At 38.1% G+C, this 23,818-nt stretch overlaps 1 protein-coding gene across 1 annotated transcript in view; it reads right to left on the bottom strand.

Annotated features, from left to right (window-relative positions):
- ARSB (arylsulfatase B) overlaps positions 1-23,818 on the bottom strand; it is a 225,235-nt gene that overhangs the window by 106,760 nt on the left and 94,657 nt on the right. The window contains exon 5 of the mRNA XM_027863552.1: positions 3,197-3,440. Coding sequence (XP_027719353.1) covers positions 3,197-3,440 — 244 coding nt within the window. The remainder of the gene's footprint in view (positions 1-3,196; positions 3,441-23,818) is intronic.

The raw sequence follows: 23,818 nt of genomic DNA on the forward strand, positions 1-23,818 counted from the left end.
GCTAGATAAAAATTTCCTTAGTCATACTACAACTGTTCTCTTACTCTACATGTCTGTATTCAGTGCAAGCCACAGATAAAGACATTCTGCCGCAAATAGCTGTTAACAAAAGGCCTAATCATGGTTTTCCATTTAGGACCTCCTAAAGGCAAACCTATCTACCCAGACCTATCCTAGAAAAATAAGATCACAGATTAAGAGCAAAAAGGAACCATAAAGGCCATCTAGTCCAATCCCCTCATTATACAAATAAGGAAATGTAGACAGGACCGGTTAAGTGACTTGCCTAAGGTCACACTGATACTACGTAGTAGAACCAAGATATGAACTATGTCTCCTGACTTCAAAGTCAATGTTCTTTCTACCATATCATACTGCCTATGAAGGAAAGGATTTTTTCTCCAGGATAATATTCCTTAGTCTAGTCTTAATTTGTTTCAAATTTCACAGTTTATAGATTCAAGAGGGGAAAAAAATCCAGGAGTCACTGATCAGTGACTTGCATTTGATTCTGATGTGCTAAAAATATTTTCTAAAAGTCTACAGTTTTAGACACTGAGATCACAGCCCTATCAGTTTAAAATTTTTTTTCCAATTTCATTTTCCAAATATTTGAGGGGTGGGGCAGGGAAACACTTTCCATAAATAAATAAATGTCCATTAAGTTCCATCCTTCTTGTGCCACTTATTCCGGGCCATCTGTCCATTGATGACACACCACGGGAGGGGACATTACATTTACTTTCACAGAAATGTCACTGGCTTTATTTTTGGGGGTGAAAATATTTTTCAAAAAAATTTCTCTGATTATGTAGTAAGAGGCAGAAAAAAATGCTTGATAATTGAAAAAAATTATTTGAAAAAATTCAAAGAGTTTAAATAGACATCAATAGGTCATTTTCCGCTATAGACTCCAAAATAGACTTGATGAAGAAAATAAAATCCTATTGGGTCTATGCTGGTGTGGGTTGATATGAGTGATGTAGGTTTCCATGTCCTGGCTCCTAGCTCTGTAAACTTACACAAGGCATTAATCTCGCTGAACATCATCCGTTTCCGTCATGTATAAAATGGAAATAATAATATTTGCACTATCTATCTCATACGGTTGTTGTGAGGATATGCAAGGAATACCATAGCCTCTTCTTAAACCCAGACCTACATGCTAGGTCCAAGCTCCCTGTCCCCACTTTCTGATTCAGTTTGATTCAGATAAAAAAACCTATATAAATCCACTCTGCTTCATCCTTGTTGGATGCTACCCCATCAAACCGCCCTGTATCCATCTACCCTGACCACCCCTCCATGGTGTGAATGTGTCAACACTCAACTTCAATAAGCTTGCTTGCTTTACTTTCTCTCTAACTGCTCCCATCTTGTTTGGCATTTTTCCAGTCGTGCTCGGCCTCTCAGTTATGTCAGATCTTCCCTTCGAAGCATGAGCAGTTGTCCAGGGCAATGACTAAGTATTCAGCAGCTGCGGCCACACTTATAGCCCCAGGTTTTGACTTAGGGAATGAAGAAAGTGAGGGCTGCATCAGAAACCATGTGTCCTCATGGCAGGGTACCCTCCTTCTCCCTAACACCAGGGCTGTGACTAGAGTCCTCTACTGAATAGCATTTTTCCCCTGGCAAAATAAGTAGCAGATAAAGGAGATCGCTGCCTCTCCCCCCATGGGACTTTGTATTTCAAACCTTCCTAAGTGTGTTAAGACAAGATCAAACAAAATAATAAAAGTAAAATGCTTTGTAAAGTCTACAGCATCAAACAAGTATGAATTGTTCTTATTTCAAGGACCTGTGGTTTCATTGGTAATACTGATAAGGACTGTAACTCCTCTTTAATTTAGTAACCAGTCTTCATCAGTGGCTGAAGCTAGATATCATCCCCTATAGCCAACCTGGGCAGCTAGGTGATGCAGTGGATACAGCAAGACTTGGAATCAGGAAGTCTCCTCATCATTAGTTCAAATGTGGCCTCAGATGCTTAATAGCTGTGTGACCCTGGGCAAGTCACTTTACCCAAAAAGTAATTTGCAGGGATAGTGTACATGTCTAATATGAAGGGCAGTGTGTTAACCACAGAACAGGGATCTGACCCAGCATAAAGGCACGCTAGAATAGGGCTGGATAGGGGAACAGGAGGGATGGGGCTGACAAGTACAGGCATGAGGGAGCAGGAAGTGGTGTTTAGGAAAGGCAGCTTCAGTCTAGGCAGCCTCCCACTCTGAAAAATGAGGACTCTAAGTGGAACCCACCAGGCAATCAATTCTTACGGCAAATTAGGAATCCCTAAACAAGACTTGGAAAGTTGGATCCGGTGGAAGATTAGTGGAGGACTACTTGCAACGCATATCCCTGATCATCATGTCACTGAAGGCTTGCTTCCAACTTGACACTGAAATATTAATGACTACTTTGAGTAGTCAATTAGCTCCAATTAGCCAATTAGCTCTAAATCCATCTAACTGAACCATCATCTTGCCCACGTTTCTCCTTTTCCACAAGAAGAGTATAAATATTTTTGTCCAACACTTTGCTAATATCTAGGAAAATTGTTATTATCTACATCAGTGGTATCACACTCAAATAGAAAGGGGGCCACTAATCCATAAGTAAAGATCCCTGGGGAGCACACATTTTTTTCAGCTGAAATTAATTTTTTAACTTAAAAAATTATTTTTAATTTATGGAACAAAAGAAGTATTTCCTTAACACAGTACAATAAAAAATATGATTGCACATGAAACTACAAATCTATGACGTACAACTTGCTATTCCCTCCAAATATACAACAAAGTTATCATGTAAATTTTTTTCTTTTTTTTTCTTCCCCTCCCCCTCCCCAGCCCCAGCCCTAGGGATGGCTATAGTTTTAAAATGTGATACTATCTAAGCTTTATCATTTTATTTATCTTGCTAAATATTTCCCAATTACATTTTTATCTGGTTCAGATGGCACTCTGGAGTGCTCTATAGGAGATCCCTGATGACCAGTATAGTAACCCAGTCAGAACAAGAAAGAAGGTGAGTCTGGCCAGGAGATCATTTATGTCCTCCACTCAGCAAACCTTAAAGTGCTACCTAAAGTGTCAGCTGTTATTATTCATGTATGTGAGTCTCATCTTACTTGAGCTAAACTGTTCTTAGAGAACTGACTATTACATGGAGAAATACTCATGTAATTTGATGTTACCTGATAGTCTTCCACACATCAAAGCCATCTAGTGGTTTCGTGCCATTTGTATGTCCGCCAGCAAGGTTGACTAGAGTAGGAAGCCAGTCAGAAATATGGATGAGTTCCCAGTTTTGCACTCCTTTCTGTTTCAGTAAGGGGCTGGCTACGAAGCCTACTCCTCGAATTCCACCTTCCCACAGTGACCATTTTCTTCCTCTGAGCGGCCAGTTGTTGCCCCCGGCCAAAGTCTGTCCACCATTGTCTGGAACAAAATTAGATATGTATATAAAGGCCATGTTAGCATATACAGAGGTGATGACATCTTCAATTCTCCAGTGGTTTGAGGCCATTGTAAGAAGGTAATTCAGTAATAGTAAATCCTCAAGATGAATCTATGTCTCAAAGAAGTGGATTTTGTGTCAGAATTATTAATGGAATTTTGTGTAGCCTAAAATCCATAGACTATGGATGTTGGAGGGTGATGTATAGACGAAAAGACTAAGTCCAAGACACTGGTTAGTGAACTATGGCTCCCAATAAGAGAGCTGAGAAGATTGTCTGATTACTTTAGACTGTATTTGTTTTTTTCCTAATTTCTGTTGATGTATTTGTTTTTATATTATCTTTATTTCTGAATAGATGCCTCTACACATCCTAACCAGGAAGCTATCCCTTGTAACAAAGAATAAAAAAAAGAGGGGAAAAAAGTAATTCAGCAAAATTAACCAACACATCAATTAAATCAGGCTGTCTGGTTTTTGCTGATTTACTGCAAAATTCAAAACTAAATCGATGTACCAGAACTCTCACAGTAATCTGAGATGATCAAGTGTGTAAACTAAGGATTTCTTCAATGGTCTAAATTATTCTATAGGCAGCTAGGTGGTGCAGTGAATAGAATGCCAGGCCTGGAGTCAGGAAGACTCCAGTTCAAATCCAGCCTCAGACAATTACTTGTTGGGAGACCTTGGGCCAGTCACTTCACCCTGTTTGCCTCGGTTTCCTTCTCTATAAAATGAGCTGGAGAAGAAAATGGCAAACCATTTCTGTATCTTTGCCAAGAAAATCCAAAATAGGGTCATGAAAAGCAAGACATGACTGAAATGACTGAACAACATCAACAGACATTAAACAGGAAAAAAATACTATCAAAGAGTTAATGCTCAAGGCAGATTGACAAGCTGGGCTTGTTTTGGATAGCGTTGGGGATTCATGCTATTTATTTTCCTAAGGAAAATAAATAGCATGAATCCCCAGCACTACACTGAAAGAAGGTAAATGTACAGATGTGTTCCTCAGAGTTCAGTAACTGAGGAGATGCACATGTCATCACCATTACCTGAAGAAGTCACATGCCAACTATGTGTCCTTTAGATTTTAAAACAGTAAAATAGGATAACTAATACAGAAATTCAAGCTCTTGAAGAGCTACAGGTTTTACACTTGTAGCATATGCTTACAGCCACTCTACCAAACTCCCATTCTCTCTGACTGGTTGGGTCCCAAGAGGGAAACTGCTAAATTTCCCTGTGGGTTCTAAGGGTAGCTCTAAGAGATTGAAGGTGCTGATTTTTTTCCCCTAATAATTTATAAGCCCAACTGGTGGGCTTCCTCCTATGATAATCAGTTGATATCAATTAGTCAATCTGACTTAATTTACTTTTATATTGGGTTATTTAGTCAGGTGGCATAGTAATAACAGTTGGTACAAAATAATCCCCTCAAAAGTCTGTGATATGCTCTCTCACCAGAACATACAGGCTCTAGCAGAAAATGGACTCAATCTTAGAGAGCACATGGGACAAAGGGGTAACTCCCAGCTCCCAGATGCTAGAAGTCCTTTTTCCTTTCATGGGGTACTCATGAAATTCCCCTTGGGCACGGTATAGATTTTTTGGTGGGCTCTTTGTAGAACAAGAGTTCTTTCGTGTCACGGACCCCTTTGGCAGTTGTGTTAAGCCTATGAACCCCGTCTCAGAATATTTTAAATGCATAAAATAAAATGTTTACTTTACAAAAAAAGATTACAAAGAAAATCAATTAATTGAAAATTTTATATATATGTACACACATACACATATGCATACATATGTATATACATATGTATAAATATGTGCGTGTGTATATATATTATGTATATGAAGAGAGAGCGAGAGAGAGAGAAGAGAGAGAGGGAAAGAGATCATGGACCCCAAGTTAAGCTCTGGATAGAGTGCTGAATCTGCCTTTCTTTAGTAAGTCTAGCCTTGTCTTCAGCTCCCAACGTAGATACAACCACCAGTCACTGCCATTCCGGGTTCATGGCTAGGATATCAATGGAAAGTCCAAACCTTCTGACTCTCCAAAATTCAGAAGGTAGTAGTCGAACAACTGGTCAGAAGGAGATTACAGGGTTTTCTTTGCTGGCACTGGGAGCAGGACTATGTTGCTTTGCCCATACTCAGAACCAGATTGCAGTCCTGGGTGGCAGTCCCAGGGTGAGAAGGAGTACTGGCACATCAGAGCTTGTGGCCACAGTGAAGTAGGTACCCTCATCATAGCTCCAGGGCAGAAAAGAGTGCTTGTGATCTCTCACAGACCACAGCACAGGCTCTGGTACAAAATAATCCCCTCAAAAGTTTGTGATGTGCTGTCTCACCAGAAAATACAGGCTCTAGTAGAAAATGGACTCAAGCTTAGAGAGCACATGGGACAAAGGGGTAACTCCCAGCTCCCAGCTGCAGGAAGTCCTTTTTCCTTTCATAGGGTACTCATGAAATTCCCTTTGGGAGTAGTAGTAAACACACTTCTCCTTGGATTGAACCACCTTGGAAGAACTGAAAACTTACAGGTCCCTAGAAGTATCTTTGAAAACAGTCATACAAAACCCCTGAAGCCTGGGACAGTGCACCCTCCACTCTGGAAGAAGGGCCCCACTTTAGCAAAGAGTTAAAAGTCAAGAAACAGGCTGGGAAAATGAGCAAACAACAAAAAAAAATTCTAAACATAGAAAGTTACTACGGTGACAAGGAAGATCAAAACACACACACACTCAAAAGAAGGCAGCAAAGTAAAAATTCCTACATCCAAAGCCTCAAAGAAAAATATGAATTGGTCTCAGGCCATGGAAGAGCTCAAAAAGGAATTTAAAAATCAAGTAAGAAAGGTATAGGAAAAATTGGGAAGAGAATGAGAGTGATGTAAGAAAATCATAAAAAAAAGTCAACAGTTTGGTAAAGGAGGCACAAAAAATACTGAAGAAAATAACACCTTAAACAAGTAAAAGAGGTACGAAAAGCAAGTGAAGAAAAGAATGCCTTGAAAAGCAGAATTGCTCAAATGGAAAAAGTTATACAAAAATTCACTGAAGAGAAGAACTTCTTAAAAAGCAGAATTGACTAAATGGAAAAAGAGGCACAAAAATTCACTAAGGAAAAGAACTCATTAAAAAATAGAATTGAGCAAGTGGAAACTAATGACTCTATGAGACATCAAGAAACAACAAAACAAAACCAAAAGAATGAAAAAATAGAAGACAATGCAAAATATCTTATTAGAAAAACAACTGACCTAGAAAACAGATCCATTTTAAAATTATTGGACTTCCTCAAAGCCATGATCAGAGAAAGAGACTAGACCTCACCTTTCAAGAAATTGTCAAGGAAAACTGCCCTGATATTATAGAACCAGAGGGCAAAACAGAAATTGATAAAATCCTCAGATCATATTCTGAAAGAGATCCCAAAATGAAAACTCCCAGGAATATTATAGTAAAATTCCAGAGCTCCCAGGTTAAAGAGAAAATATTGCAAGCAGTCAAAAAGGAACAATTCAAATATCATGGAGCCACAGTCAGGATAACACAAGCTTTAGCAGCTTCTACATTAAAGAATCAGAGTGCTAGGAATATGATATTCCAGAGGGCAAAGGAGCTAGGATTACAACCAAGAATAATCTACGCAGCAAAAGTGAGTATAATCTTTCAGGGAAAAAAAATGGAAATTCAAGGAGATAGAGGACTTTCAAGCATTCCTGATAAAAAGACCAGAGCCGAATAGAAAATCTGACTTCTAAATACAAGACTCAAGAGAAACATGAAAAGGTAAATTGGAAAGGGAAATCATAAGGAACTTAATAAGGTTAAAATGCTTACATTCCTTCATGGGAAGATGATACTTGTAACTCATAAGAACTTCCTCATTATCAGGGCAGTTAGAAAGAGTATATGGAGACAGAGGTAATAGGTGAGAGTTGAATATGATGGAATGATATCTTTAAAAATAAAATTAAGGTGGGGCAGCTAGGTGGTGCAGTGGATAGAGCAACCCACCCTGGACTCAGGAGGACCTGAGTTCAAATCCAGACTCAGACACTTGATATTTGCTAGCTGTGTGACAAGTCACTTAACCCCGTGACTAGCAAAAAGAAAGAAAGAAAGAATGAAAGAAAGAAAAGAAAAGAAAAAAATAAAATTAAGGAGCGAGAAAGACGAAAGCACTGGGAGAAAGGGAGAGGTAAAACACAGTAAATTATCTCACATAAAAGAGACCAGAAAAAACCCTTTACAGTGGAGGGGAAGATTGGGGAGGTGGTGAGGAACACTTAAACCTTACTCTCATCAGAATTGGCTCAAAGAGGTAATAACACACACACTCAATTGGGTATAGAAATCTGTCTTACCTAACAGGAAAGTAGGAGGGGAAGGGGATAAGAGAAGGGGGGTATTGTTCATAGAAGGGAGGGTGGATGTGGGGAGGCAATAATCAGAAGCAAATTATTTTTGAGGAGGGTCAGGGTAAAAGGAGAGAGAATGGAGGGGGGAAAGAGGGGAATACAGTTAGCAATCATAATTGTGAAAAAAGTTTTTGAAGTAAGTTTCTCTGATAAAGGCCTCATCTCTCAAATATATAGAGAAATGAGTCAAATTGATAAATTCCCCACTTGACAAATGATCAAAAAATATGAAGAGTCAGTTTTCAGATGAAGTAATCAAAGCTATCTATAGCCATATGAAAAAAATGCTCTAAATCACCACTGATTGGAGAAATGCAAATTAAAACAATACTGAGGTACTACCTCATACCTAGTAGATTAGTAGATTGGCTAACACAACAGAAAAGGAGAATGACAAATTTGGAGGAGATGTGGGAAAATTGAGACACTAATGCATTGTTGGTGGAGTTGTGAACTGATTCAACCATTATGTAGAACAATTTGGAACTATGCCCAAATATTTATAGTAACTCTTTTCTGGTGGCAAAGAATTGGAAATTGAGGGGATGCTCATCATTCGGGGAATGGCTGAATAATTTGTGATATAAGATTGTAATGGAATACCATTGTGTTATGATGAGCTAGATGCTCTCAGAAAAACTTGGAGATACTTACATGAACTGATGCAAAGAGAAATGAGCAGAATCACAAGAACATTGTACACAGTAACAGCAATAGTGTAAGACGATCAACTGTGAACGACTTAGCTATTCTCAGCAATACAATGAACCAAGACAACTCCGAAGGACTTAGGATGAAAAATGCTATCCACGCCTGGAGAAAGAACTGATGTAGTCTGGATACAGATCAAAGCATACTTTTTAAACTTTCTTTATTTTTCTTGGGTTTTTATTTTGTTCTATGTTTTCTTTTGTAACATGACTAATATGGAAATATGTTTCACATGATTACACATGTATAACCTATATCAAATAGCTTGCCTTTTCAATGTGGGAGGGGTTGGAGAGGGAGGGAGAGAATTTGGAACTCAATTTTTAAAATGAATGTTGAAAATTGTTTTTGCTTGTAATTGGGGGAAAATAAAATATTAAATAAAAAAAAAAACAAAAAAAACCCGCTCTGGTATTTTATAGAAGACCTACATGGCAAGAACAGGTCTTATTAGCCAATAACATTAAACCCCTTTTGCAACATCACTCCATTTCATCTAATAGTTTTCAAGGGCTTCTCAAACCTAGTCTAATGCCCTTGTTTGATGATTGATTAAAGTAAGGATGTCTAGGCCTTGTTCACTCCTACTTCATAATTTTAAGTGGGATTGGGTGATTCATTGATTGATTAAATAGACCCCCACTTGGATGAGCCCATGAAATGGTCAAAGTAAGCCTCATAGATATAGAGTAAGTTCTGTGCCAATAGACTATGTGCCTCTACTTTCCCAAGGAAATCAAAAATTTTCCCAGATTCTCAGAGAAAAATGTTTAAAAACCAATACTGAAAATTAAGCTATCTTTAGGACATTCAGGGCAAACCACTGTGCTAGATGGAATGGAGTAAAAGACACAATTTCTTATCCTTATTTGAATTTACAATCTAGAGAAGACAACAGTAATACGAATGTACAGAAACACTGAAAATATGTAAACATATACAACTAACTTTGGCTACATATGGTGCAAAATATAGGTAAAATTCCCTTACAATGAACTCCAGTGGGACTTCCAGAATGTTTTGTAATGATGGAAATCAGGCAAATTGAATACATTGCTAGAAAGCACACGTCAACTTAAAATGCTTTTAATTAAGAAGAGAAAGAAACGAGGTGTCAAGCACACATTTCCCCATTTCCTTTCCTTCTCTCAGTCCCTGAATCTTGTTTTCTTTGGCAGAGAGCTCAGAAGTTTCAGTGGATTTGGTGTAAGTGGTTGGGATTTTTGCAATAGGAAGATCTGTTGAAGGGTCATTGAAGCTCATTAGCCGCCAGCATCGCTCAGTTCCACCTCCTTGACATCTCTCACATCCATCTCCTTTTCTCTCCTCACAAAGCCACCCTTCATAAATTCTTATCTGGATGACTTAAATAGCCAATTAATTAATTTACTAATTAATTCTCATTAGTCTCTCCCTCCTCCAATCCTTCCTCCACAGAGTTACTAAATTGATACTCTTAAAATACAGCATTATTCATGTCACTCCTTTCCTCAAGAAGTTCCCTACTGACTCTTGGACAAAGTACAAAGCCCTCTGGCATTTAAAAGCTCATCACAATATGGCTCCAGCTTAATTTTACATTATTTCCCCTCACACATTCTATGCCCCAGTCAATGCAGTCTATTTATTGCTCACTCTATATGACCCTCTGTTTCCCTTCTCCATGCCTTGGTACAGGTTGTCCCCCATACCCACAATGCTCTCTCTTCTCTCTTCAGCCTTCTAGAATATTTAGATTCCTTCGAGGTTCAGCTCATGTGACCTCCTTCAAAAGGTTTTTCCTCATTCCTCCAACTTCTTGTGTCCCCCTTAATCACTCTTTCATTTGTAAGTATTCTGTGTTCACTTCTGTGAATATTGCATCCTTTTAGTAGAATGTAAGCTCCTTGAGGGCAGGGACAATCTCACTTTTGTCTCTCTTATCAACCCCAGTCCCTAGCACCTTTCCTGTAACACAGTAGGTTCAATACGTGCTTGTCCATTGGTTGATTGAAAGGAAAGAGATTAAATAGCTCACCTACAACTCAGCTTAACTATCTTCTCTCTAACAACAATGAAAATAACACTGAATCACTATACACAGCGGTTGCTACATGAACAGAACCCAGAAGAAATACTTGCCAACCAGTTTCTTCTATTATGGTATTCCACTAAGATGTCAGAAGAGCGTAGTACAAGGGAAAGAGTTTTGGATTTTAAGTCAGAAGACCTGGGCTTGAATCCCAGTTCTTCAACTTACTACTTGTGGGAACTTGACCAAGTCACTCAATTTTTTTTTTTCTGAGTCTCAGTTTCCTCATGAGAATGAGTTGAACTAGGTGGCCTGTGAGATCTCTTACAGCTTTAAATCTATGATCTTATGATCGTATGAAGTTACTCAATTCCCCTGAGCCTCAGTTTTCTCATCTATAAGATGAGGGAGTTTGACTAGGTGATCCCTAAAGTCCTTTCGGCTCTAAATCTACGACTTTATGATCGCAAGGAGGAAAGTGGAATTTCTCTCTTGACTGCTCTAATCAATCTAGGGCAAAAATTGGTTACACTGATAGAGAAAATTAATCCCATTTCAAACAATGCTTTCTTTCCCCCTTTTCCCTCTTTCTAATATCCTTCTTAACAGAAGTTATTTTTGCTTTGGTGGTCAAAGTTTCATTTTTAAGAGACATTTTTCCCTGTTTCATTTCCAAATGAAATTGTTAAGGGAAAGCTGCAAGTCAAAATGAGATGACTTTCACAGCAAAGGAAACCCAGAGAACAGAGTCTTTTAATGATGTTTTGACTAAAGAAAAACCTAGTTATAAAAACTTTGGCATTTCTATATGTAATGTCAAAGCAAAGGAATGGTTAGATAATGCAAAATGCACATAATTCATCATTCATCACATCAATACTTCAAGGATCCATGATTTCATTTAATTACTCCTTCTACTGATGTCCTCCTTAGTATATACATTAATGAGTTGCTGCAGCCAAAAGAATTCATCAACCTATGGCCAATACTCTAGTGATAAGCCTCTCTGAACTTAAAGTCTGAGATTACAGACATAACACACGAAGGCTTCCCACAACAACATGAATAACTTCTATCTGTGAGAGTTGTAGTCTAATGGGCATTGCCTTTCAGAACCCAAGGTCACTTGTTAAAGAGTTTGGAACAGGATAGAAGGGTATGTTTGGAAACGAAGATGACAGTAAAGGACTGGCAGTGTACAACAATTGGGGGATGGCTTAACAAACTGTAGTATAAAAATGTAATAGAATATTATTTTATTGTAAGACAGGATGGAAGGGGTAGTTTCAGAGAAACTTGAGAAAACTTGTATGAAGTGCTGCAGAGTAAAGTGGGCAGAACTAGAACAACCTAGACAAAAAAAGGTACATTATAAAGACAAACAACTTTGAAAGACTTAACTCTGATCAATGTGATGACCAAACACAATTCCAGAGGGCCTATAATGAAGCATACTATCCACCTCCTGGCAGGCAGGTGATGACCTCAAGGTGTAGAATAACACCTACATTGTTTCTTGGCCTTTTGATCTTAATCAGGTGAAGATATTTCAAAATGAGACCCACAATTTTGGACATGGCCAAGGTTGGAATTTGTTTTGTTCGACTATGCATTTTTGTTGCATGGGTTTTCTATTGTCTTTTCTACTGGGGAAAGAGGAGGTAAGGAGAGAAAATAAATTCTTGTTAAATGCAATAAACAAAGAATAAAAGGAAATGAAAATAATGTGAAAACAAATTATTTTTTAAAAGAGAAAAAATAAGAACCCAGGGTCACTTCCATGCTAGAGTAAAGCATCAGAAGAACACTTGAACAGAACTTATTTATTATCAATTAAAATTTCCTCTCCAAAATTCCATGTCTCAAACACCAATTGATCAATAATCTCATGAAGTTAAAAAGACGTGTCAGTTATTACTGTTCTTGTTCCCAACTAGTAAAAACCAAGATGAGAAGATAATAACTGGCTGGGTTCACCCACAAAGGAATCCAGCTGGGAAGTGGAACTATCCTGAGTTTTCAGATCAAACATTCTGCCATCCTCCACCTGAGATCTATGAAGAGAACCCTCCTACTGGATGGCATATGGCATCAAGAAAAGAAACACAAGGTTCCTGAACTGACTTTCCTAATCACTGTGGAAGTTGTTCCTACAATAACAATAACATTGAGAAGACAAACAGCTTTGCAAGATGTAAGTACTCTGATCTACACAACTCTTACCCATAATTCCAGAGAGTTGATGGTGAAGTATACTACCCAAATCCTGATGGAGAGGTGATATACTAAGGGTGTGGACATGGACATGAACATGGACATGGATAACTATGATCCTATCGTATTATCACTAGGCCTATACCCCAATGACATCAAAGAAAGAGGAAAAGATCCACGTGTTTATTCAAAAATATTTTTAGTAACTCTTTTCATGGTAGCCAAAAATCAGAAACTAAAAATGTGTCCTCCTATTAGCGAATGGCTCAGCAAATTGTGACATACATATATATTTAAAGTAATATTATTGTGCCAAAAGAAATGATAAAAGACAACTTTAGAGGAAACTGGGCAGACATTTATGAAATGATACAAAGTGAGAACCAGAAGAATTTATACAATGATGACATTATAGACAAAAACAACGTGAAATATTTTAGAATTCTAATTAATGCAGTGATAAGACATGAGTCCAAAAGAATAAATATGAAACATGCCACCCACCTCCTGAGAGAGAGGTAATGAACTTAAAATGCACAAAAAGATATGCATTTTCAGATATGGCTAATATGGGAATTTCTTTAACTAGACTATGTAGACAGTTATTAAAAGATTTGTTTTCAGGTTTGTTAAACGTGCCCAGTAGGTTGGTGGGGGAGTGGAGAGGGAAGGACAGATTAATTTTTTTCTAACAAAACAATTCTTGTCCTCTGAAGCTTTCACCAATCCCTTCCTTAAAATACTAGTGCCTTCCTTCCGAACTATCTTGTATTTATCTACTTGGTATTTATTTGTATTTATTCTGTCTCTCTTGGTATATGTATTTATTATATTCCATTAGAATATAAGCTCCTAAGCGTATGGATTGTTTAATTCCTGGTATTCCCAGTATGTATCACTTCATAAATGCCTACTGATTGACTGACAGTTTGATTGCTGAATGAATGAATGGATAGGTGGAGGGATGGATAAAGACAGGATGTTCTGGAAACAGATTTCTCTTGCTTCATATTTGTGCTTGGTTCTGTCAATGATGTTCATTGATCTTTCCTTTAAGGAGTATATTCTGTGTTCAAATGCTCTATGGTCTCTGGGATAATTTGAGGGTGCTCCCTAGGATCCTGACAAGGAGTAAGGCAAGCCAAAGTCATAAGCACCAGAACTGTAGCTCTCATGGAAGTCCCTGTGATGTAAAAGAGAATTGCCTGAAGGCATCTAAGGACAGAATTTGGTCCCAGTGTGGAAGGTGGCTATTCTTGGAACACTCACTCAGCTATGTTCCACTGATCCCCAAAGAACCATTTGATATATAACAGAACCAGAATTCATAGACTCAAAAACAAATACAAATGCAAAGCAGAAATATTCTATCCCAGTTATTCGTGAAACTTGAAATTAGATTAACTAGTGTAGACATAGCCTAGCAGAGCTGTTTGCTATGGGGGGGAGGGAAGAAAAAAAAGAAATTTACATGACAATTTTGTTGTATTTGTTAAAGGAATAATAAGTTATGCATAGTAGATTTGCAGTTTCATATACAATCATCTTTTTTATTGTACTACGTTATGGAAATGCTTGTTTTATTCCATTTTTTTTTTTAAAAACAGCTACTTGCTTTAGGAAAAAATAACCCTAATAATGAGAACCTATAGGTGCCCTCTTCTCCTCCTAGACAGGTAATTTATATATACTTTTTAATCATAAACACACAAATAATTGTGAGTTTCCCTCATTATCATTATTTTGAATGGCTCCACTAAGTTTCTATGACTTTAAGTAAAGTACATCAGCTATCAATGGAAGAGGTGCAAGAGCCTTGACCTCTGATCCAAGTTAAACATCACAAAAAAGAATATTTATTTAAGGATGACCTAGGAAGACGTTTCTGCAGCCCTCTATTTCAGCAGCAAGGAAATTCCTGCCTGACCATGCCAGAATAAGTCATAACAAGTCATAACAGGTCAGATCAATGCTTTGACCCTCCGGTCCACAGTGGGACACTAATCCAACTTCACAAACTGATTGAAGGCAGCAGCAAGGAAAGAGTTCCTGCTGAGATGGGAGAAAGCGGGAGGGCTGATGTAATGAAACTGGCAGCCACATCCCACGTAACTGATGTTGCCACCAGAAAAGTCCGAGACAAAGAAAGATGGATACGGGGAAAAGAGCAAAACTAAGCCGACAAGAAGATAAGAAAGGATTGTAAATAGTTACAGCAAAAGATTCTCCAACTTTAATAAGGCCAACTTTACTGCATATAATGGTCAGATGCCAATGGGATTCATTTCATATCTACTTGAACATTTATTAGGGATGAAAAAGGCTTGAAAGACCATTTTCCTTGACAAACTGAAAACATTTGGCTTCACAAAGTCAGCACGAAGCAGGAATCTGGGAGACAACAGTGATCATGCTAGCCTCTGTGTCACTATGCTTGTGTGTATACCAGGGTTCAGGCTACAGAGGATGGGATGTTTAGAGACTGTTGGATGGCAGCCGTGACATCAACATGAAGAGGGTGGGGACTGTTATACTTTTGTCTGGGTCTTTTCAATGTCTAGCACACAATAGGCGCTTACTAAATGTTGGCTGATTGGATGGAAGCTGCTATCATTAAGGAGCCTCTGACCATGCGATGTTGTTATTTTGGTTTTCTATAAGCTACCATCCCCTGGCCTACAGACCCAGCGTCCCAAATAGCCTGTTTTTGTTTCACCCGTGTTCTTAAGCAAAATCTGTCCACCACTCTCCTCATAAATCTGGCTGAGGCAAGGAGTTCGATGTTTTTGCTGATGAAGCTGTTTTTATAACAAACTACAAATACTTTCCACTAGAGAAAGTCTTCCCATTTGTCTACCCAAGATTTTCCTTTTCTTCCAACTGAAATCCCCTCAGAGACCCAGAAAGCTTTTTATTTTATCCAGCTGTGTCTATCTTTCAACACTGCCAATCCAGAGCACAATCACAGCTAACATTTATACATCACCTTAAGATCTGCAAAGTACTTTATGTACATTATCTCATTAGATCTTTGCATAAACCCTATGAGTCCAATGCTATTATTATCCCCATTTTACAGAAGGGAAACTAAGGCAAGTTACATGGTCTGAAATCAAATAGCTAATAAGTGTCTGAGGCAGGATTTCAACTCAGTTCTTCTTGACTTGAGCCCTGTGCTCTCTCCTCTCTAGGCAAATGGAAAGAATGACCAGATAAGGAAGTTCAAAAGCTAGCTGAAAATAATACCAGCAGAGGAGGGGAAATATTATTCAAAAGTAACACTTGTATGATAAAAGCACTGAGGGAAATGGAGAAGAAAAATGTTTACACAGAATCTAAGATAAGGATTTTGGTGGACCATTTTAAAATATGGGTCACTTTCAAGGAAAGCCCATATTCCCTACTGAAGTAAGATATCCTACAATAATTGCTATTCACTGAATCCCAACAGAGTCTATAAGGTGTGGCAGGTTAAAGATTATTAAAGTTTTGATCATCTGAGCATATCAATTTATTAAGCAATGTAATTATTTAATAATTTATCAAGTAAGTGTAAGTAAATTTAATAATTTATTAAATATAATAATATATTAAGTAATTGCCTAAGAAATGACCCAGACCTCCTCAGCTTAGGCCTGTATCTCAAATACAGGGAGTGAAAAATTTTTATATATTAAAAAAAAATTAATCAAATAAAATCAATTAAAAGGAAACAATACAACATTATCATTGTTGAGTTTCATGTCCAACTCTCTGACCCCACTTGGGGTTCTCTTGGCAAAGATACTGGAGTGGTCTGCCATTTCCCTCTCCAGTTCATTTTACAGATGAGGAAACTGAGACAAATATGCTGAAGTGATTTGCCCAGAGTCACACAGCTAATAAGTGTCTGAAGGTAGACTTGAACTCAGAAAGAAGAGTCTTCTTGATTCCAATCCCACTGTGCCACCTAGCTGTCCTGTAATACAACACTAGGTAATCTGATTTCTAATTGGGAGACAGATTAGGTACTTTCCAAGTTGGGAGGGAGAGAGTGAACAGGCGTAATTCCCTGAAATCGAAAAAGAGGTGTCCCAATCCCCTCAAGTGTCTGTAAACAATCAAAGAACACTGAAACAATAACTGATCAGTATGGGGCCAGTTTTCAGATAAGACATATATGCTTTAGATGCATAATTGTGAGAAAAGTGTTTGAAGCATTAATCTTAGGATCTGACTAGGTTTCTGGTCAACATAACCTAGGTCCTTAGTTAAGGGTCTCTAAGCAGTAGGTAGGGAACCTAGCCATGCAGGGCTAGGTTCAAACAATGCAATAAAGTTTTCTCCCAATTCCCACAATTGAATAAAGTTTTCTCAGAAGATAAAAGTCGGACGAGACTAGACCCATAATTTAATAGAAAGGGAAGTGAACTAGCTCCAGAACTGAGTCACAAGTTAGAGTCAATGGGGTTCACTCAATTCCCAAAATTAACCATTCGCTATCCTAATCCCTCAGTCATTTCATTTTTCACCCACCACAAGAGCTCCCGGTGAGCAATAGCCACAGCTGTCATGAAATGTGAAGCCCTCCCCAAACTCTTAACCTTCCTGCCAATTTCCCCTTTGCCTTCTCACCTCTTGACCAGACTGTGAACACTTATCTTCACCCCTGCCAAAGGAAATCCAAAATTCTCATTCCACATCCCTTAGGCCCAATGATCCCCTCCTTTTCAATCCATCAATCAATCAATTAACCAACATTTATTAAGAGCCTGCTATGTGCCAAGCACTATGTTATGTGCCAAGCACTATGCTAAGTGCTTCTCAATGATGGTGGGCTGGTCTTCTTCAGGATCCCTGTGCGGCAGACACTCTGATGCACCCTGAAGACTCTTGGGCATTGCCATCTGCCCTACTGTGGCATTCTTAGGACTGCCTAGATTTTCCTACATATTCTGTTTCTCCCACTTAGAGTGAAAGCTCCTTGAAAGTAGTGACTGTTTTCCTTTTCTATTTGTATCCCCAGCACTTAATATAATACTTGGTACATAGCAACTAGCATTTAATAAATGCTTTTTTTTCATTCATTCATTCATTCAGAATGCATGTTAAATGTTTTATATTTATCCTTAGTTGAAATATTTTACTTGTACTAGAAATATTTTATTGCTTGGGAAGGAGGCAGGGAGATTTTGTAGGGTTACACAGAGAATCAATAAACAAAACTGCACAGGCAGTTCAATTTCCTCAGAGTTCCCCTCTGAAGCTTTGCCAGATGCTAAATGTTCTCACTAGGGCAATGTCTATGTTTAATGGTGGGACAAACATACAAAAGTCACAAATTTTTATTGGCACAAATCTCTTTGAAGAACAGTGGAAAACACAGATTGCTAAGGGCAGTAACTCTAATAATTAAACAACTTGTCTCATTTATCCAAGTATCATGTCATGTTGTCTGTTAAAAAAAATTATCATTTATTCCAAATACTGAATGAATCCTTTCAAATGGTTTAAAAGAAATGTTTAGTTCAATTTTGCAGATTACATTTGTCCAATGGCCAACAATACATGAAGAATTCTCTTTTTCCCCTTCCTTCCGCCATCAAACTGAGAACACCTACATGTGCTACAATTCCTATAATTCCTGGTATTATCTATTGATTGCAGCCATTCATGTCTGATATAGTCAAGAGCATCCTTTGTGAACATGGGTCAGAGTAGATATGTGCGTGAGCATGAAGTCGTGGTAAGATTAAATGTGAGGTGTAAGCAGGGGTGAGAGGTGTGCTGATAAATGACTAAATTTAATGGGAATGGACACATGACATACTTCTAAGTTTAATTTCAATTATTAACATTTTCTCCAACACCTTCTTAAGCCTAACTAATCAACAGAATAATAAATCAAGCTCTGATTTGTGTTATTTGCTGATTTCCAGATTGCCAATGCTCACACTGAAAATTTAACAACCAGCTCTCCCTCTAGTTGAAGCCAGATCCAGCACATCCCCAGGTGTGAGTGAAAGTGGACACAGGATAATAGTAAGTATTCTGATTAGATTGATGCGCAGGGTCTACTTCTTATTACTTGGGGTAAGGGAGAGACTTTCAGCTGGGACCTTGGTCTCCCCAAATGTGGCAATGCCCCTAAATGCCTGAGTATGGTTATGGCCCTAACTCTCCTCTAATACAGAGCTAACCTTAGACTATGTAAAGTTATTTTGTCCTACAATAAATGACCCCAGATTTCTGTGCCTTAATATATGTATATATATATATATATAATTGTTATGCCTTTTCAATGAACAATAGCTGGCATTTATATACTGCTTTAAAGTTTGCAAAACATTTTACATGCTATGGCATTTAATCCTCACAACAACCCTGAGAAGTAGGTATAATTATCATTTCCATCTTACAGATGAGGAAAATGAACTCGAGCGAGCTTTAGTGACTTGCCCAGGCTCACGGGGCTAAGTATCTGAGGCAGGATTTGAGTCATAAAGTATGTACATTTTAGTGACTATGAGCAGATTTTTTAACAGCCGTTTTGGTACTCAAAGTACCTAGTTCTTGGCAGGGTTCTAGATCCCTGAGGTTGATAGTTAAATGACATCCAAATGAGTGGGGAGTTATTGTATAGTTAATATCAGTAAGATCTACTAAAATGTTTTATAACCACTGGGCCTGCCTTCACTGCCATAACATACCAAAACTAATATTCACTTCTCTCCCCCTCCATACCACTCCCTAACACTTTCCTATACATTTATCATCTTTATAGATAAATTGGACTAAAAGGATGGCTTATTAAAACAACTAGCTCCACATTTTCTCCAGGCATTAAAAATGACCTTGCACAATGCATGTGAAAAGTGTGGTTTTAATTTAACTACACTGGCAGGGTAGCTCAAGTCAGAAGGCATTATATGATTGTGCTCTCTAAGATCTTTCGGTCTTAGAGAATTGAATTGAAATGTTAGGCTAACCCAGAAGGAAATCAGGCATTTGTCCAATTATCTGTGGGCTAAACTCTACATTAGGGGCTGGGGGGTGGTTCTGGATGAGGTGAGCAAGAAAGAAGGGTCTGAAGCCCTGGGGAACTCATCTTGGCATCATAAGAACTTACACCATCTACTCTATGAAGGTCATTGAATCTTACCACTTTAATCTACCTTTCAAAGCATTAAGGGGGTGCATCTAAGTACAACAGATGTGATTTCTCTAGACAAAGCATTCTGAATGTGCTATCCTGTTTTTTCTTTTGTCAAAATTCAGAGTTTCTAGGACAAACCATACCCATTGTTGTCTTCTTCCCCCAACCGGTCAAAGAAAATGACTTGGTTTCATTAAAAAGAATGAATAGCTTTTCTTCAGGTCAAGATGTGTCCTATTCTCCTACCTAGTTCCATACTCAATTTTTCATCTGGGATCCTTGTGATAAACTGATGTGATACACATCTGTCTGGCACCTGAAACAAGCACAAACTTGTTAGGAAATTTTTTTTTAACTTCTTTTAAACTTAACAAAAATAATCATTCTATTGTCTCTTATTCAATTTTTGGAGAGAAGCTTAAATGTGGAATCAAGTAGAAAATGACTTCAAACTAGGTTAAGTGAAAACACGAATCTTTTCCATACCTCTGGCAGTTGTTAACTCTATCAGATGCATCTAATCCAATATGAGACCTGCATGTGTGATTTTTACAAGCAGCAGCCATCAGAGACTCAAGTTTCTGGCTCTGATTTTTTTTTTTTTATTTTTACACATCTGAGTTAATCCTGGTGTAGAATGAAAAAGTACCCTCATTTTATGGAGGGGCATAAAGTCCAAGCAATCAATGAGGACAAGGAACGAGCAAACATTTATTGAGTATGTCCTATATGCCCAGCACGGTGAGAAATTGTTGTTATTAATCATTTCAGTCATATCTGACTCTTCATGACTCCATTTGGGGTTTTCTTGGCAAAGATACTGGAGTGGTTTGTCATTTCCTTCTCCAGCTCATTTTGCAGATGAGGAAACTGAGGTCCAGGGAAGTTAAGTGACTTAATGAGGATTTGAACAGAAATCCTATGAATCCAGAGCTGGTGACTTCTACTGTACCAAGCAGTGTCCTCTGGAGTCTAACCTACTTCTTAAGGGACACGAGTGTTGTTGTTGTTGTTGTTCAGTTGTTTCAGTCTTGTCTGACTCTTCTTGGCCCCATTTGGAGTTTTCTTGGCAAGACGCTGGTGTGGTTTCCCATTTTCTACTTCAGCTCATTTTACAGATGAGGAAACTGAGGCAAACAGGGTTAAGTGACTTGCCCAGGGTCACACAGCTAGCAAGCATCTGAGGCTGGATTTGAACTCAAAAAGATGAATCCTGACTTTAGGCTGGGTGCTCTGTGCCTGGCCCATAAGAAACATGAGAAATCAATGAAAATTAAAGCAGTCAAAGAATCCTTCAAGCAGGAAACGGACCCTTAGCTGGGCCTTGAAGGATGGGTAAGGTTTAGGGAGGATGGCATTCCAGCCAGATGGGGAAACAACATAAACAGATTTGTTTTTATATTTACAATATCTTGGAGTTGGCTTTACATATTTTCATTAAGAGCTGAGCTTTTCATTTAAAGAAAAATGGCATTTCCTAAGAGCATTTGACCTCTATAAACCCTTAGCTCTCTTCATCCTGATGCTGCCCAACTCCCAGCCCCAGCTAACTATTTCATTGTAGACAAATAGTTTGCAATAAGTTGTCTACAAGAGAGGACTAGAGGGCACAGTTGGAGCAGAGGGAGTCACTGGATCTACCCTAGGGAGATTTGAATTTCAACAGCCTCAAATCTTAATAATTGTTGTAACTCAGCTGCCTGCTGGCTTGGCTTGTATGTTTTTATTGAGCAAAGGCATTCGGAAGTTTATTTTTAATATCATATTTGGGATTATTCCTATGCTCATTAAAGCAGAATCATTGTTCTCCAATAGTTCCTATGATCTTTGAAATTTAACTGGGGCCTGCAATGAACTTACATTTTACAGCCATTATTTGAAGATAACAAAGGAAGCCTCGATGCTAAGTTTCACAGATGGTATGCATAAGCAGAAAAGGCTCCAAGTCTACTCTGAATTTATGTTTCCAGCTGCATGGAAAATACCTGTACTGGTGACTCAAGCTGCCTGGATATCTACTTTTAAATCACAGCAAAGTTTTTTTTAAAAAAATGTTTTTTAAATGCTTTAACACACACAGAAACTAGAAACAACTTCTGCCTGATTTGGGGTTCATCTGCTACTGTAAATTCCAAAGTTGAGGCATAATGAAAGGATTCAGGTCATCTAACATTTCTGGGCCTCTGTTTCTTGATCTATAAAATGAGAGGGCTGGGCTAGATCAATCAACTAAACAAACATTTGAGATGAGTCATACTATGCACCAAGCACAGTTCGAGGGACAGGGGAAACAAAGATAAAAATGAAACCCTTCTTGCCCTCAAGGAGCTTACATTCTACTGGAAATATAACATGTACACATAAAAATAAATATAAAATATATACAGAGCAGATATAAAGTCATAGTGTGGGGGTGGGGTGGGGCACTAACAGCTTCCGGGGTCAAAAAAAGACTTGCATATAGTAGATGACAATGTGTTTATGCAACCTCAGTTCCTACATGTCTTTGAAGCTAGAGAATAATCTACTTAAGAAAAAAAAGTAGATCACTCTATTTTTTTAAATATGGAAAACAGATAACTAACAATGACCTCAAAAACATTTTCCAGTTCTAAATCTATGATTCTATAACTTTTATTATAACTGTAAGAGCATACAAGAATAATACCTCATGCTTGCATTAGGATATATAGTTTTTATCCTTTTGGTTATTTATTCATTCAATAAATATTTATTGATCACTTACTTTGTGCAAAGTACTATACATAAAATTCAAGCCCCTCCCTCAAGAGGCTTACAGTCTGTGTTCAGAACATACTGTTTAAAACACCTTCACATATGTGATCTCATTTGGTCTTCTCCAAAATTCTGTAAAAGAGGTGAAAATTTTGAGTTCCATTTAACAGATGAGGAAACTGAGGTTCATAGAACCTAAATGACTTGCTGACCCATCCACATGTCTACCTGATTCCAAGATCAGTTTTGTTTTTTTTTTTTTTTCCATTGAGGCAGCTAGATGGAACAGTGGATAGAGAATGAGACCTGGAGTCAGGAGGATTTGAGTTCAAATGTGATCTTAGACACTTACTAATGGTAATACTAGACTGAGAACCTCTTTTTGCCTCAGTTTCCTCCTCTGTAAAATAATGGCAATAAAAGCATTTGCCTCCCAGGATTGTTGTAAATATAAAATACCTTACTTCATAAATGCTAGCTATTACTATTACACTGAGGCGCCACAGTGCATCGAATGCTGGGTTTGGAGTCAGGAAGACTCATCTTGAGTTCAAGTCTGACCTCAGACACTTACTAGTTGTGTGACCCTGGGCAAGTCACTTAACCCTGTTGGCCTCAGTTTCCTCATCTGTAAAATGAGCTGGAGAAGGAAATGGCAAACTGCTCCAGTATCTTCGCCAAGAAAACCCCAAATGGGGTCATGAAGTTGGACACAACTGAAACAACTGAATAACAACAAACGATTACTCTACTATACTCAAGAAGATCCAGGGATCAAGAAGCCAATTATGACAGGCATATTGTTTACCTCCTATTAAAGAAGCATTGCTTTGGTATGGTGTTCCCAGGATCACAGAACCAAAGCTGGAAGAAACCTCAGAAGCCATCTAGCCCAATCCCTTCATTTTACGGATAAAGAAACTGAGTCTCAGAGAGTTTAAGTGGATTGTTCAAAGTCACACAAACAGTCAGCATAAGAAGTGGTTTTGGACCCCAGGTCTTCTGATTCCAAAGTTCGGATTTCTACTGCACCAAGTTGTCTCTCAATTGTTGTAGGGTGTTAGGTGTGTTTGTTTCTTTCTTTCTTTCTTTCTTTCTTTCTTTCTTTCTTTCTTTCTTT

The sequence above is a fragment of the Vombatus ursinus genome, unplaced genomic scaffold (assembly GCF_900497805.2).
Source record: "Vombatus ursinus unplaced genomic scaffold, bare-nosed wombat genome assembly UNPS02014772.1, whole genome shotgun sequence".
NCBI lineage: Eukaryota > Metazoa > Chordata > Mammalia > Diprotodontia > Vombatidae > Vombatus > Vombatus ursinus.